General features: G+C 39.8%; 1 protein-coding gene across 5 annotated transcripts in view; it reads left to right on the top strand.

Moving 5' to 3' along the window:
• Positions 1-15,223, top strand: part of ALS2 (alsin Rho guanine nucleotide exchange factor ALS2) — a 53,127-nt gene that overhangs the window by 16,713 nt on the left and 21,191 nt on the right. For 3 of the 5 annotated variants that reach the window (XM_063400280.1, XM_063400278.1, XM_063400282.1), the window contains exons 2-10: positions 3,765-3,854; positions 5,805-5,959; positions 6,414-7,330; positions 9,702-10,062; positions 10,914-11,082; positions 11,547-11,643; positions 12,048-12,125; positions 13,072-13,248; positions 14,875-15,046. In XM_063400280.1, coding sequence (XP_063256350.1) covers positions 3,835-3,854; positions 5,805-5,959; positions 6,414-7,330; positions 9,702-10,062; positions 10,914-11,082; positions 11,547-11,643; positions 12,048-12,125; positions 13,072-13,248; positions 14,875-15,046 — 2,146 coding nt within the window. In that variant the 5' untranslated portion in view covers positions 3,765-3,834. Of the gene's footprint in view, positions 1-574; positions 747-3,764; positions 3,855-5,804; positions 5,960-6,413; positions 7,331-9,701; positions 10,063-10,913; positions 11,083-11,546; positions 11,644-12,047; positions 12,126-13,071; positions 13,249-14,874; positions 15,047-15,223 lie in introns of those variants that run through there. The other 2 variants (XM_063400281.1, XM_063400279.1) reach the window with 2 other exon arrangements.

Genomic DNA, 15,223 nt, shown 5'->3' with positions numbered 1-15,223 from the left:
TCAGGCGTGAATGCAGTTCAGCTTTTGGAGTGTATTGAGTGATGGTACCAGTGGGTATGAGTGTGGCTGCAGTGTCCGTACAGGTGACATAGTGTGCTGTCACTGTCACAAACCTCCTCTACCAGAACGAAAGTATTTTGGTGAGGCACCGGGGAGCAACCGGAGTGCTCGTAGATGATCTCGAGTTAATCACTGCAGCTGTAGGGCAGCAGCTTATGTAAACTAGCTGTAGTTACCATTTTCAGTTTCTACAGAGTGAACTGTCTTCAGAAGGGGAAGCACAGGAAAATGTGCTAAATTAAAGTGTAATTTAAAAAGACATGAACCAGAAGGGCATTCAGATTTTTTTGAGTCTTCTATGAGTGTGGTAAATTTAAGATTTTTAATTGCATGCTGTAGCGAATAATTTTCAGCTGTGTTGGTTTTGTTTCCCTGACTTCTTTACTGCTGTATTTTGCCCCCATCCTGCATTTGCTGGAACTGGCATTGCACCATAACTGGCATTGGAACAAGCTTTGCACACTTATCCAAAGGGATCGCTGCTGTCTTTCAGTAGCCAGTTGTTTTGTTTTGTTCTGAGCAGGTCTTAATCATGCAATGTTAAAAGCAGTGGTTAGTGCTGACCAAAAGGGCTTCCTCAACTGGTCACACACTGTATGTGAGCCACAGTCGCCAACAGTCAGTGATGGTGACAACTCTGTTTTGAATGAGGAAGCTTGGAGATCACCTCTTCAGAACCTGAGTAGGTAATTCTGTATAACAAATGTGCAGTCTTGGTCCTGCAAGTTATTGCTAAATGTGATGCAACAAATTCATTAAAAATGTGTTTGGAAATACATAAGTAAACAGGTATGAAAGCTGTAGAAATGTTTGCAGCGTTTATTGACATGGCAGGTAAATAAGCGTGTGAGGCTCGTGGGAGTTCTGGTGTTTCTCAGTCAGGGGCACAGCAGCTGCTGCTGTTCAGCGTTGAATGTGAGGTTACCTTCATACCTGTGCTGCTCGCTTCAAAATGGTCAGCCAAGAGCACAGTCCATGACAATGAGCGTAGTGTTTGCTCCACGTCATTCCCAGTTGTTATGGTGTGGTAGGGTTTGATTTCTGGAGAATTAGCCTTTAACTTGGTGAGTGAGAGTATGACATCAGTGTCATGCCAGTGACCATCTGTCTGTAGCACAACCCCATTTCATAGCTGGCTCTCCTTGCTGCTTTCCACTTGCAGCATTGAAAGAGGAATGGAGACGGCAAAAGCACGGGCAGAGCAGTGAAGGTGCTGGTATCACACTGAGCGTCCATGCACGAGTGTTGTTTTGCCTGGATGTTCACCTCCATGACTGCTAAATCTAATAACAAGTCAGGTAATCTTAGTGGAAAGGAAATGCATAATGTAGATGAGAAGAATGCAAGGAAAATTACATGTTTCTGTTGGGAGGAAGAAACTTTCTATTATATTTACTTTACTTTGTAGCTGTGGCAAAGCAACTTGTATTTTGTGTTAGCTGTGAAATGGGAATAATGTTGTGCTGTCCTAGGAGTGAATGAAAACTTGAACTGAACTTGAAAGTGATTTCAGAATGTCTTAAAGATGTCTCATCTGTGGAAAGAAAACAGTTTGACTTTCATTTCCCTTACATACAGGAATGCTTGGTATTGCAACCCTAAGTGTGAGCTTCAAACCACAAGAAAAGAAAATCTATCACTGCCATCATATCATGCTCTTAGTTTCTAGTTTCTAGCTACTGTTGCAGCTTTCTTAATAATTATGTAAATATTTTTCGATTTGGCCTTGAAGGGAGATCTTACAAAACAGCTAATCAAATACTTGTCTTTAACTTTGTTTTTTTACTATCAGAAGGTTTTATGACAATTACAATAATTTTTTTTTCAGTTGAGGCTCATGAAGGTGAAAAAAATCCTTCAAGTCCTTCAAAGAAGTCCATAAATCCTACAAGTCAAGAATTTAAAGCCTCAGTTCCTTAACCTTAAATAGTTATATGCAATGTAGATGGTATATTTGTTGATACTTCAATTAGTCTATCCAGGTGTTCATCACTGAGTCTTTTTATTTTGTTTGAAGCTAGAGTCCTTCACAAAGGGGAGGTGCCAGCATTTTCAGGAGAACAAATTGTAGGGTTAGGTGCTTTTGAGTAGGCTAAAGAAAACCCTGAGTGTGCTCGCTCTGAGCAATAATACATCGGGAAGTTACGGTTCCAAAAATGTGCTTCCATTTTCCTTTGATGTTTCATCAACACCTCTGCTACTGAAGCATTGTGTGACAGTTCCCTTCTATCTGTGAGACTGCCTTTGTTAATATTTTAAAAGTTAATTTTACAACTGTAAGTGTTTTTTTTCTTTTGTAGTAGAGGAAAGAGAGGCTGTCTTGAAAGCAGGATCTTTCTGGTGACAAGTGTGTCTCTGTGTTCCTAGAAAGTATGCTCTGGTTTTGGGGCTTTTTTAGAGCAGGGTGCACATGACTTCCCACAATACTGTGTCATCAGATCTTTATCTTTTGAGGTGTGTTCTTTGCCAGCTCTGAAGCCCAAATCACTCTTTTTAGGATCCTCTATCTGAAAGACTGAGATTGTTTGTATGCTGTGTTGTTTCTGTAAGTGCAGGTCTCCTTGATTCATCATTGAGAACACTCCAGTGAAAGTGTTGGAGGTTTTGTTAGTTATTTTAATTATTTATTGACTTGATGATTACTGTTTCCAAGTGTGCATTGAAACTTCTGTATGAGAGTTACAGGTCTGAATATATTTTGTCTCTTGTATTCATGATTGGCCATATTTATTTCTGTTCTCTGTATGCAAAAGCTTCAGACTACTTATTCTAGGTCTAAGACTTCTACTAACTAATTTGGTTTGTGATTTTGTTGCAGTGGATATCAGACAGCAACTATAATAAAGCAACAGCTCTAAGGCATTTATATCTGGAACTTCATTTGAATAAATGTCACGATACACATGCATTAATGTAACTAAAACTTGTGATACTTCATTTAGTAAGGCAGTAGATCCAGAGAAATCACAGTTCTTTTAATACTAAAAAGAAGCCAAACAGATAATGAGAAACAAGATTAAATGTAGCTTTTTTTTATTCCAAGAAAAGTAATACAAAGGTGTCTTCATGAGGATGGAAAGGTGTGAGGGTCAACTTGCAAAATTTAAAATCTGAGAGGATGAAACTGTAGCCAGGGCAGCCACTTTTTTCCCTTTGCCTTCATGGTTGTCTTTTACCTCCATAGGCATTCTGCTTCCAGCTTGCATGAAGAGATGTTTTGAACTCTGCTTTCTGCATTTCTGCCCAGGCAGAATTGCATCTTCTAATGGTGATGTGTCCTCTGGTTCAGGAATGAAGTTACAAATTCAGCTCCTGATCATTTGCAAATCTGTTCATCTTTAATTTAGCGGAGTGTTGAATTCTGTCTTATGACTGAAAATGAAACAATTTGATCTTTCTTGAGTGGTATAATGAGAATTGTATAGAGAGACTGATGTAAATTTCTGCCTTTGAACGAGGTTTTGTTCATTCTACCCTTACGATAGACCCATTGTGAGCTGAGTAGTTAGGACAAGTCTGGCTGTTTGGCTTCTGTCTGCCAACTCAGTGTGAGTGAACTAAATATAAATACTTGAACCATCCCAGCAGTGTGGATGTGTTTATTTATTGAATGCAGGAGCTAAAACTTAGGGGTTTTTGAGGTTTTGTTGTTCTTATTGCTTTATGTTATTTGCGAATAAATAGCTGTTTTTTATGTTTTTCAGTTTGTGGAAATTAGATTGTTCCTTTTGAAAGAGGAACAATTTGGTGGTGATGGAGTGCTGCCACTGACAGATGGACTCACCGGAAAGAAGGTGAGAATGAACAGCTAGGTGAAACCACAGAGGCTCCCTGAAATAGGCCAGCTCATGATATTCCTGCAAAATTAAGTGATATCAGCATGCTTTTTATGTAACCTGTCTTAAAATTTACGCTAAAGGGAAGAATATGAACTTAGCTCAGTTGTGTCTGGAACACTAAAGTTGCTGCAACAGCAACTTCTTTTTTAAGCTGATTGTAATTTGTGGAGGGAGCCATAGCCACAGGCTGCAAACTCGAAAGTAACATTGCCAAGCGAACAGCAAATCCTGTCTGGTACCTGCACCTGTGAATTTTGATTACAGATCAGTAGCCCTGCAGTAGACTTTTCTTGCACTGAGATGCTTGATAGAGGTCAGATGTTTTTGTCACAAATCCTGTTGTGTGAATGTCCAAATTTGTTTTACACTGTTTTCTCAACAGCTGTTAAATGGATAAAAATGCAAATGTCAGGTGTTGAAGTGATTTGATGTACAGTATGTTGATGAAAACTCTCAATATTATAATTTTATGTTCTTTGGAGTGCTTTGCCCGGCTGTGTAAAATCTGTGTTTTTTATCTTAGATGAATTATCCTTATATTGATACTAAGTTTTTGAGCCCTTTTTTTTCTTTGCATATATATTACTTGATTGGTTCCTTTTTAATTTACTTCTATTCTAAACACAAGTCTTATGTATTTGAAATGCAAGGTGGACTCTGCATTTTAAATCTGTGTTTGCTTTATGGAATAAACTATTTACTTGAATTTTAGAAGAGTTCTAGACTGTTACCTTTTAAATGGCTTTTTGTTTTTATGTCCTTCTGTTTTGTAGAAAAATAAAGGGCACAGAAGCTAAGAGAGATAATTTGATTTCTTAGCTGTTCTTAATTTGAACGTTTCAGAGGCCGATTGTATAAAGATGTTCATCCTGTGCACCACAGTTAACAACACACATAGTTTAACAAATCCATAGTCTGCAGGAATAGGGCCACTTACATGAGTTTGCCTGCAGTGTGTGCATCAGAATAGCTTTTTTTGGGGTTGGTACAGGTTTGGAATACATTTTATTTCTTGTACCTTTTCTAGACAAAGAGGGTAATTCTATCAATGCTTTTCTTGCTGTGTTAATGTATTTAATTTCAAAGGTTCATGTCAAGCTGCAGGAACTGATTTATGCAGGGAGTGAGTGACTTGGTTGTTGTCAGATAAGGAGCTAAACCTATTTTTTTCTTTCTGAGTACATAACAGTCTAATCTATATACACTTCTAAATAAATTTAAGCATGACTCTTAATTTAACTTTAGGTCTAGTCTTAATATAAAGCAGTCTATATTAATGCTTAATGTAACTTTTTGTATTTAAATCAAGGGATTTTGCGAATTGTTAAAACTGTGGGCGTGTCAAAATTCTGAGAAATTTCTTTGTGCTGAGTTGGAGAATTTGCTGACTGAGCATTCAAGCCACAGTGTGTTGAAGTGTTAAACCAGTTTTGGATAGTTCCAGTCACTCCTGCAAGCTCTGATACTTGCACACTATTTCAGGATTTTTTTTCTATGGTTCAGTTGATTTGAATAACTGGCTCATTTGAATCTGAGACACTCATTAAAAATTTTAAAAAAGGAAAAAAACCCAAACAACCAAACCCTTGTTTTTATCTCTAGAGGTAGAAATGGAAGTGTATAAAGGATGAACTCTTACAGGTAGTAGTGTTTTAAACACACTGTTAATGGGAGCAGCTGGAACATGGTAAAGTACAAATGAGAAAAAAGCTTATGGTTTCAAATGTAGGACACTTGCATTTTCATTTAAATAGCATTTACTTTACAATTTGATAATAGTAATTTAAATATGCTGGCTTGAAAGTAAAACTAATGTCTGAACTACTAACCGCTTTCTACACAGGCATTACTGAACCATGAAAAACTTTATCCTGATTGTGTTCCAATTTCATCCAACCTTTGTAGCTCAGAAGAGGCAGAAGGAGCCAAAGAGAGAGGCCTGGTCTATGTTTGGAGGGCTGGTTCCTGCTCTGTAACTCCAGAAAGGCTTCCAGGCCTCAGTGGAAAGACAGTGCTACAGGCAGCCCTTGGAAGCCATCACGGGGTACTTCTAACAGAAGGTAATAAACACCTGAATTGTAACAATCTTCAGTTATTGTCAAGTTTGTTTCTTTTAGAAGCAATACTAGATCTGTGTTTGGAAGGATGAGGACTGTACTTTGTGCTCTTCATACACATTTGTATGTCCTTATTATGTTCTTAAATTAGAAAGGACCAACGAATATATTTAACTCACTTGACTTGAGTATAATAGAATTTTTAGTAGAAAAGTATTACTTATTGTAACAGTACATGCATGCACAGGGTAACATTAATGTGAGGTGCTGAACTTGGCAGCAAGTGCAGAGAGCAACCAGCAGTCTTCTTATATCAATAGCTGTAGTTTTGCTGAGCCTGGAGTAAGGTAGGAATTCATATCCGTTTGTCTGAAGCAGTCTTCGTGTTTTTATATTGATTTAACAATTGGTTTTACACTCACACTAGGATTTGTTTTTCTTTCGTTTGCCCTCCCAGGTGGAGAGGTCTACAGTTTTGGAAAGCTGCCCTGGAGATCAGGGCCTGAGGAATGTGTTAACAGCCCTATCTTAGAAAACACTTTGCTTGGACATCGTATCATTACGGTGGCAGCGGGCAGCTTCCACAATGGAGCGGTGACGGAGAGCGGTGCGGTGTACATGTGGGGGGACAACTCCGCTGGCCAGTGCGCGGTTGCCAATCAGCCGTGTGTGCCAGAGCCCCAGCCCATCAGTATTTGCGATTCTGAAACCAGCCCTCTGTTAGCAGTACGGATTTTGCAGCTGGCATGTGGAGAGGAGCACACGCTGGCCCTGTCGCTGAGCAGAGAGATATGGGCCTGGGGGAGCGGCTGCCAGCTCGGCCTCATCACAACAACTTTCCCCGTGACAAAGCCACAGAAGGTGGAGCACCTGGCAGGACGCGTTGTGCTCCAGATCGCCTGTGGAGCCCACCACAGCCTGGCTCTGGTACAATGTCTCCCTGTGCAGGAAATGAAGCCTATCCCAGAGAAATGCAATCACTGCAGTCAGCCTCTCATTACCATGACGGACAAGGAAGATCATGTAATCATTTCAGATAGTCACTGCTGCCCGCTGGGTGTAGCACTGTCTGATAACCAACCAGAAAACCACGTGTTCTGTCCCTCATCAGACACCTCTGAAGGCAAAAGTGTAACAGCTGACCAAAGTGAAGGCTGTCAGAAACCACCTGTGGAGCAACATGGGCTTGTTGGTTTAGACTCTGATGGACCAAGTGGCCTTTCCAGCAGCGAGGGACGGGAAGACAGTGGAATTTCTAGTTCAGGAAATACTCTGTTCTCGGACAAAAAAGAAGTGAAAGAGTACTTAATTGGTTTGTCAGATAATTCATTAAGTGAGAGCCTGAATAAAAACAGCTGTACAGAGCCTGAACAGGTTGGTACCTAATCACTAGCTCATAACTTGCTATAACTTCTCTTGCATTTGTGGCAATACTACTCTTTTTACAAATTAAAAACTTACTTTGATATAGCTATGGTGTTTTCATAGTTTCCAAGTGTTTTTTTCACTGACGGTTTGCAAGTTTTAAGTGGGAGATTTTTTTTGTCCTCCACTGTTGTTCCATTGTGAGCCTTCATTGTGGGCAGCCTTGGCAGTGCTTTAAACTCTCCTCATCATGGTCTGCTGTACCAGAACCACGTAAGCCAATTTCCATGCTCTGCTTCCTGATCCATGGGTTTCCATTTGTGTGGGGCAGTAAGATTCAGTGAATCTTCCTGGTACTCATCTGATTTACCTGTAAGGTGAAGGCTTCATTTCTGTACCTGGAACAAATTCCTCACAAATCCATGTAATTTCTCAATCAGTTAAAAATTCTGGATTGCAAATTGTGAAAAGGTTTAACCAAAAGGTCTCTAATGTTAATAATGTAGGGGTGCCATAAACTCATAAAAAGAGATAGGAGCTGTGTAAGTACCACTCTGTGTGGTGTGGAAAATGATTGAACAACACTGTTTTGATGCTACAGCAGAACAAGCGAGTACTCATCTCTTACTAAGCATCAGAAAATGCTCAACATAATGGTTCAAGAGCTGTTTGTGGCTCCCTGACAAAATGCTGATTTCTGATTTTTAGAGGGGGGCGGGGAAGAAAAAAATGTAATTAGGGACAAAGGGAAGAAGCTAGAACCCAAAAGTTACTAGACAGAAAACTATTCCAGAATTTTGCAGCAGTCCTTACCTAACTGCTGTCCTGTGAGGAACCCTGCTGCTCTGTGGCCTCGTTTGCAAAACTGATAGTGGAATTCTGAAAATTTCGTTTGTCATTTAAAGGGTTGGGCAGACATAAATTGATTTGTTTTTTAATTGTTGCAGTAAGACATTCTCCACAGTGGTTCTGGGAAATAAATTTCACAATACGTAAAAAATAGTTGATTTTTGTTACTGCCTCTGATGACAACAAAACCCCCATAGTTTTAAAATTAGTCCACTGACTTGTTAGTTCAGCAAATTATGGTTTCTTTCTCTGGGGAAAACTTGCTTTAGAGAAATGAATGTTGTGTAAATACATTTACTTTTCCTTTTGCTTTTTCTATTACAAATGCATTTGAGCAGCTGTGGGCTCCTCAGACTCTTGCAAGAGCCCCAGTATTGGGAAATGACTAAAACACGTAGTTTCATGCTCCCTTTCTCAGTTCCTTGTTCCTGGCATATTTCCAGGGGGAAAAAAAAATAAAATATATATATATGTATATATCCTTGCACAATTTCAGGAATCAAGACTGGAATTGGTCCACTCAATCTTCCACAATTGACACACATGTGAAGAGCAGAGATGAGGTCTAATGTAATGTTTCAGCATTAGTAAAATCCTTCATTTTTCTTTGCTTTCCTACACAAATGAAGTTTTCTTTGCTGTATTGCTAAGTATGCCTTTTAGAAATAGGATAAAGTAAATAGAACCAATCTCAGTCCTTTAACCTGAGCTTTAATGAAGCTTAAAGAAGTCAGATTGTTTTTATTTTGGCAGAATAAAATGAGCTGTAATACTTGTAATAATACCATTATATTGTGTAGTACATGGAAAAATGGGACTGTGCTGTCTTTGTTTTAATGTTCTAACGATTTGTCCAAGATAATTTTGGGCATTGTTTCTTATTTGGTGGACCAGCTGATCGCTATTACAGGTAATGGTGTGCTGGGACTAATAATGGCCTTCAGTCAGTTTGTCCCTCCTCTGAGCTGATGGTTATTGACTCAGCTTTATATGGATACAAAAATGGTGTAAGGGACACAGCCCAGAATGGTTTTAAGATAGGCCTTGCAAAATGAATCCGTGAAATGCTGTTTACCTTTTACCATACTGAAGAGAGAACTTGTCTCTCTGAAAAAACAGCATGCTCACTGATGCACTTTCATTGGTGGCAAAGAAATTAAAATTATATCCCTTTTTATATTTGTTTGCAAAGATCCTTTTTTGTTGGTATTTAAAAACCCCAGACTTACAGTCTCTTATGGATGGTTATCCATAAGACAGGTGCAACAGACAAAGCCCAGTCCATTTAGAAATGGTGCTTGGTGCTACCATTAAAGGAATTATTCTGAGCAATAGATGTACACCTAAGCATAAAAATCATAGATAAAGTATATTATATACAGTTAAAACACATCTATAGTTTACAGTAAACATTTATAATAAACATTATATGGTGTTCAAACCAGCCCACGGTTTGAGTAGTGAATGTGTATCATCATCCTATTCTTCTGTGCTGTCTGCTCTGACAGTTCCCAATTTCCTTTGGTTTTAGCCATCTCAAGAGGAACAACTGGGTGCTTGTATCCCTGGCCCTGCGGGCAGCAGCACGTCCACCCTGAACAGCCTGGTGGCCTCGTGTGCCTCCGCCGTTGGGGTGAGAGTCGCTGCCACCTACGAGGCCGGAGCCTTGTCCCTGAAGAAGGTCATGAACTTCTACGGCACGCCTTCGAGTGAGGCGGGGTCCCACTCGGGCAGCAGGTCCCCGGGGCCCGAAGCTCCGAGGGACAGTCGAGAAGAGCAGGTCAGACTGGAGTCCATGCAGGGGAAGAAGAGTTCCAGTCTAGTGGACATTAGAGAAGAGGAGTCTGAAGGAGGGAGTCGAAGGCTTTCCCTGCCTGGCTTGTTGTCGCAAGGTAAACAAGCATGCTGGGGAAAAAACACTGGAAAATTTAAAATAACGTGGAGGTTTATGAGTGAAAAAAAACCCTAATATTTATTAAACATAAATCTAATGATCTGTCAAAGGTGCATATGAATTCTAAACAATATCTTAGGACTTGAAAGCAGTGGAGAGAGTGAAGACTAGTAGATACTGCATGCTAAGAAAACCAAAAGCCTTGGGTTTACAAATGGTCTTTCTTGTTAAATTACAGTAAAGTGAGCACATTGGAAGAGTCATATTGCCAAAGGATGCTAAGGAATCTTTCATATTGGTTTTGTGGCAGATAAAAATCTTCGTGGTCTGTAATCTGCGCTGCACTGAGCCAGGGACTTATAAGTATTCCAGTTCCCACTGCTGAACTTCAAAGTTAATGACCTTCTTCCCTCACTGATTTTTGTGCTGTTGATTGCTCTGAATGTGTATAAGGTTTAGTTCTATATTGATCTTGGATTTGAGGGGATTTTAGGAAGTATTGATGTCTTCTGTTCACTGCAAGGATATATTTCTTTCAAAACATTTTAATGTATAGTCTGTCTTGGTTAATTTGCTTCATTATAACTGCATGGTTCTCATATGTCTGCCATCCTTTAGCAGCTGGTAAAAACTACGTGACATCTATCTGGTCTTAGCAGCTATGTTACTTCTTTTTATCCATAACCTGTTGTCTTACCTGTCAACCTTTGTTCTCAGGCTTTACTTCAAAGTGCTTTAAGCAGTTGTGATCACTTGCTATTCAGTAGTGCTGTTGCTGTGTAACACACAATCTGAGTGATACATTTACCAAAAGATCAGAATTTTTTCTAATTCTTGGCCTCTGCTCAGTGTCCCCAAGGCTCTTACGGAAGGTAGGACGGGCAAAAATGAGGACTGTGGCTCTGACTCCAACCTACAGTGGTGAGGCTGATGCTCTTTTGCCCTCTCTAAGAACAGAGGTGTGGAGCTGGGGAAAAGGCAAGGAAGGACAGCTGGGGCACGGTGATGTTCTGCCGAGGTGAGATTTCTGTGATAAATGTTTCTTTTATTCTCTAGATTGCTAGAAAATTTTGAGTATTGAACTGTCTCAGCTTCTCACATTTAAACATCTGCTATTCATTGTGTTCTTGTAAGTCTTGTAGCCTAAGTTTCTCCAAGTAACATGTTTTATGCTGTATTGTTATGAGCATCAATCAATTACAACTTTTCCCTTTGTAATCAGTAACAGTTTTGGTGACATTTTGACTTTGTCCAAATTGGGATGAGGTCTGTCATCAACTTTTGCCCTTCCTGACCATTTTGACTGAGCTGGTTTATTGACAGAAGGTTCCATTCCATATATTTTTGGTTTTTCTAATCTGTTTTGGCGAAGAAAATAAAACCTTGAGTGTTTTTGCATTAACAGTACCTCTTATAATATTTTTTCTTTTTCCCCACCTTCTACCCCTCTTCCCTCACCTCACGGGTTCTGGGGATTGACAGGCTTCAGCCACTGTGTGTGAAAAGCCTTGATGGTAAGGAAGTGATTCACCTCTCTGCTGGTGGCCATCATTCCTTAGCACTCACTGCCAAATCCCAGGTACAAGTGATTGTTACCATTTATTGTTTATCTCTGACATAATTATCGTGTTTGGTCTCTTCTAGTTTTTAGTTTCTTTTGCTTCTAAACTTTTGTTCTCGTTTGTGGGAGGCAGCATGGAAGTAGTGTGGAATCTAAATTCTATTTCTGCCCAAGTTCTGCATGTACCATCAGCATTATTTTTAAAGATTGCTGTGACTTGATTTGGTGCATTCCATTTCTGAGTGTGAGAAGACAATCTGAGAGTGTAGGAAGGCAGTGAAAATTCAGGAAATGCTTCTCGGTACATGAATCCTATAGCCTTGACTTGTGTGTTTGCACACCTGATGTGTTGTACTACCACAGTTGAGTGTGTTTCCATGCATATAAGTGCACATTCTGATGTTCAGCACTGTTTCTTGCAGGTGTATTCCTGGGGCAGCAATATCTCTGGCCAGCTCGGTCACTTGAACTCCCCAACAACTGTCCCTCGTCTCACAAAGGTACTTCATTTTCTGTGGTTTTCTCCTTTCAGTTCAGGGTCTCTTCTTGTACAAGTGAGGGCAGAGCAAGTTCTGAGAATGACCTGTGCTGTTTAGTAATAGAGCCCTTGATTTTTTTCGGCTTATGCTGTGAAATGATCTTTAGATGAGCTTGTGAAAATCTACCCAAGCAATCATTTACACAGACTTCTGCTGGTTTTTGATCACAGTGAAGTTCTAGAACTGAGAAATGTGACTGGTTGTATCTTCCTATCAGATTTCACACCTTCTGTTTGGCTTTTCTGATATTGGTGTTGCAGTGTTGAAACTTCTCAATACTTCAGAACTCTGTTTTTGTCTAAACAATTGTTTCTAATGTTTTTAGCTTGGCTGGACCACGGCCACATTTGCTGTTTGTTTCTCTATTTCCATCACTTTGCAGAGTTTTGGCAGTGGGTTTTCTCTTTGTTTTGAACTTTTCACCACAGTGAATGAATAGCAAAATAACAATTTTTGAGTTAGACCACAGTCGCTCCCATGTTTTGTGGTGTTCATCTTAATGGAAAACTAACTGCACAGTTTTCCTGCTTAGGCCTTATGCAAATGAATGTACAGTGATTAACTGTCTCCCAAATCTATAAAGATTTCCCAGTTAAATGTAGAGGGGAGAATATTGTTCCAACTTTGATCAAGCTCACTTGATGCCCATTTAAAAATAAAACTGATTTGTAACTGAAAGGCAAAAAAAACAGCCCTTAGAAAGAAAACTGGAAAGAAAGAGTTTTCAGTATATGTGCAAGGAATTTATTTGTTATGAGACACTGAAGTTGAAAAATTGGCTGGTTACTGCAGTAGTTTATCTTGGCTGGTGTATTATGTACATGTGTGACCAGAAGAGTTATGTACTTTTCTCCTCTCCCAGCTTTGGGTGATGATTTTTAATGTCTTCCTTCCTCCTGAATTTTAGGTGTGTGGTGATGGTATTTGGACTACAGCAGCAGGACTAGATTATTCTCTCTTCTTAGCAGATGAGAAAGACTTCCAACCTGGATTATATTACTGTGGCCAGGAGACATCAACAGAAAACAATTTGAATGAAAACAGCTGTACTAAGAGTGCAGTTTTGTTACTAGCTTGTAGTAAGGTGAGTGTCATTTCCTTGAAGTCAGTACAGGTCATACTGGCTCTTAGGAAACAGCACAGTGCTGGTGGCTCAGTGAGCCCTAAGGGTGTCAAGCCACATGGTTGGTTCCTAGCAGTCACATGAGGAGCACATTGGATGGAGGGCAGAGAGGAGGCCGAGTAGTGCTGTTCTCTGCCCTGCCTGTTCCTTGGCCTTACCTTCTGTTTGAAGGACAGGGAGGTGTTTCTAGTGTGTTTAATCCATTTCCTTCTGTCTGTGCATGCTGCAGAAATGCACTTTTTATTGTGCTCTGTTTCACCAGTCTTTGTGTTCAGTCTTCACTGCTGTTGCTCTTCTCTTTCTTGTCTCTCAGCTGGTTGAGGCCACTGGCTGCTCTATTCTGTTCTCCATTCTGGTATTTTGCCTGTTCTTTGTCACTGGGCAGAAGGTCCCTGTGAGTTCTGCACCATCTCCATCTCTACCCCTCCCTTCCATGAGTGCAAAGGGGGATCTGAGCAAAAATGTGCATTTGATGTACATGGGAGACAAGAGGTGCCCCTACACAATTTTTTTCATGAAGCTGAATCTTACACATGCCTTAAGGTTGGCATGAGGTGGGAGTGTGAACTCTGACTGCATGGCTTCTTCCAAGATGTTTGTGTTGTTTGGTTTCAGACCAACATGAGCTTAAGGTAAAAGAAAAAAGAAATTGTGAGGGTAGAGAGTGTCTCTGGGTGTCACTGCTATTTCCCTAAATTGAGCAGAATAGCAGTTTGGGAAGTGTTTCGAGGAGGGACAGAGATTTAGACACTGGGTCTGTGTCTGTGCGTGCAGATACACACACCTGTATCCCTTCTGTTAGATTGTTGCTAGCCATTCGCTTCTCTTCAGGGGTGACTGGAAGGCTCTTGCATATGAGAATTGGTCGCCTGTTGAACAATTTTGGCTCAGTGTTTCAAAGGAATCCTCGATTTAGCAATCAGGAAATAAAAGTAGAGCTCAAACTCTGAATTACTCTATGGCATTGCATGGGAGCCAAAATTAATGAGGAGCCACAATCCATCAGTGACACTTGTGTTGACTTTAGAGAAGAATTTTTCTTTGAACTACTGTGGAAAGCAAGTGCTACTGTTAGTAATGTTGCAGTATCAATGAACTGGACTCTTACCAATAAATTGACTTATTCCAGATCCAGAAAGGACCAGTCCGGGCACAGTCATAGTTCTAATAAAGGATTGTTCTTCTCTCTTTGCATTTCATAGGAGAAATGTATGATATAATGATGCTATTTAATAACATTCTTGATATAAGCATATTGCAGTTCTAAAGTGACTGAACTTAAGGTCACTATCTCTTAAACATGGAATGGTTGTATGAGCCACCCTAAAAGGTGGTCTATTTATTGTCTTTTGGCTTTGTCAGAGTCAGGAAAGTGAACAGCAGTGGCTATGAATGTATTTTCAACTTTGTCATTCTTGTATGAAGCCAGTATTGAATGGGTTGTTTGTCACTGAAGGGAACTAATGCTTACTATCACTTAGTGCTCTTCAAAATGTGCTTTATTTGCATTACTCTGTTTTTAAATTGGAGTGTAAAAAGAAAAACATTAAAGCTGCTGTGTTTTCTTTTCTGTTTTTCATCTTTCAGATAGGGTACATAAGCAATGTGATAGCTGGTGGTGACAACTGTCTGGCCTTGGTAGACAAGAACGTAATGGGATACATTGCCAGTTTGCATGAGTTGGCTGCTACTGAGAGGAGGTTTTATTTCAAACTGAGTGAGATCAAATCTCAGGTTCTTAGACCTCTTTTAGGTTTAGGTAAGCCCTTCTTTTAAGGTTTTCCTTGATACTGTTTTCCCTGTGCTCCACAACAAATTTCTGTTTTGCAAAATTTAGAAGTAATAATAAATTTTTGGGATAAAACTAAGGTCTTGCTTTCTCCCATTTGGATGAAGAGGGGAAAGACAGTTGCATTTTGACAGTGTACATTCTGTT

Source organism: Prinia subflava, chromosome 6 (assembly GCF_021018805.1).
Source record: "Prinia subflava isolate CZ2003 ecotype Zambia chromosome 6, Cam_Psub_1.2, whole genome shotgun sequence".
Taxonomy (NCBI): domain Eukaryota; kingdom Metazoa; phylum Chordata; class Aves; order Passeriformes; family Cisticolidae; genus Prinia; species Prinia subflava.
The sequence above is the reverse complement of the archived record's forward strand: the minus strand, read 5'-3'. Positions and strand labels throughout refer to the sequence as shown.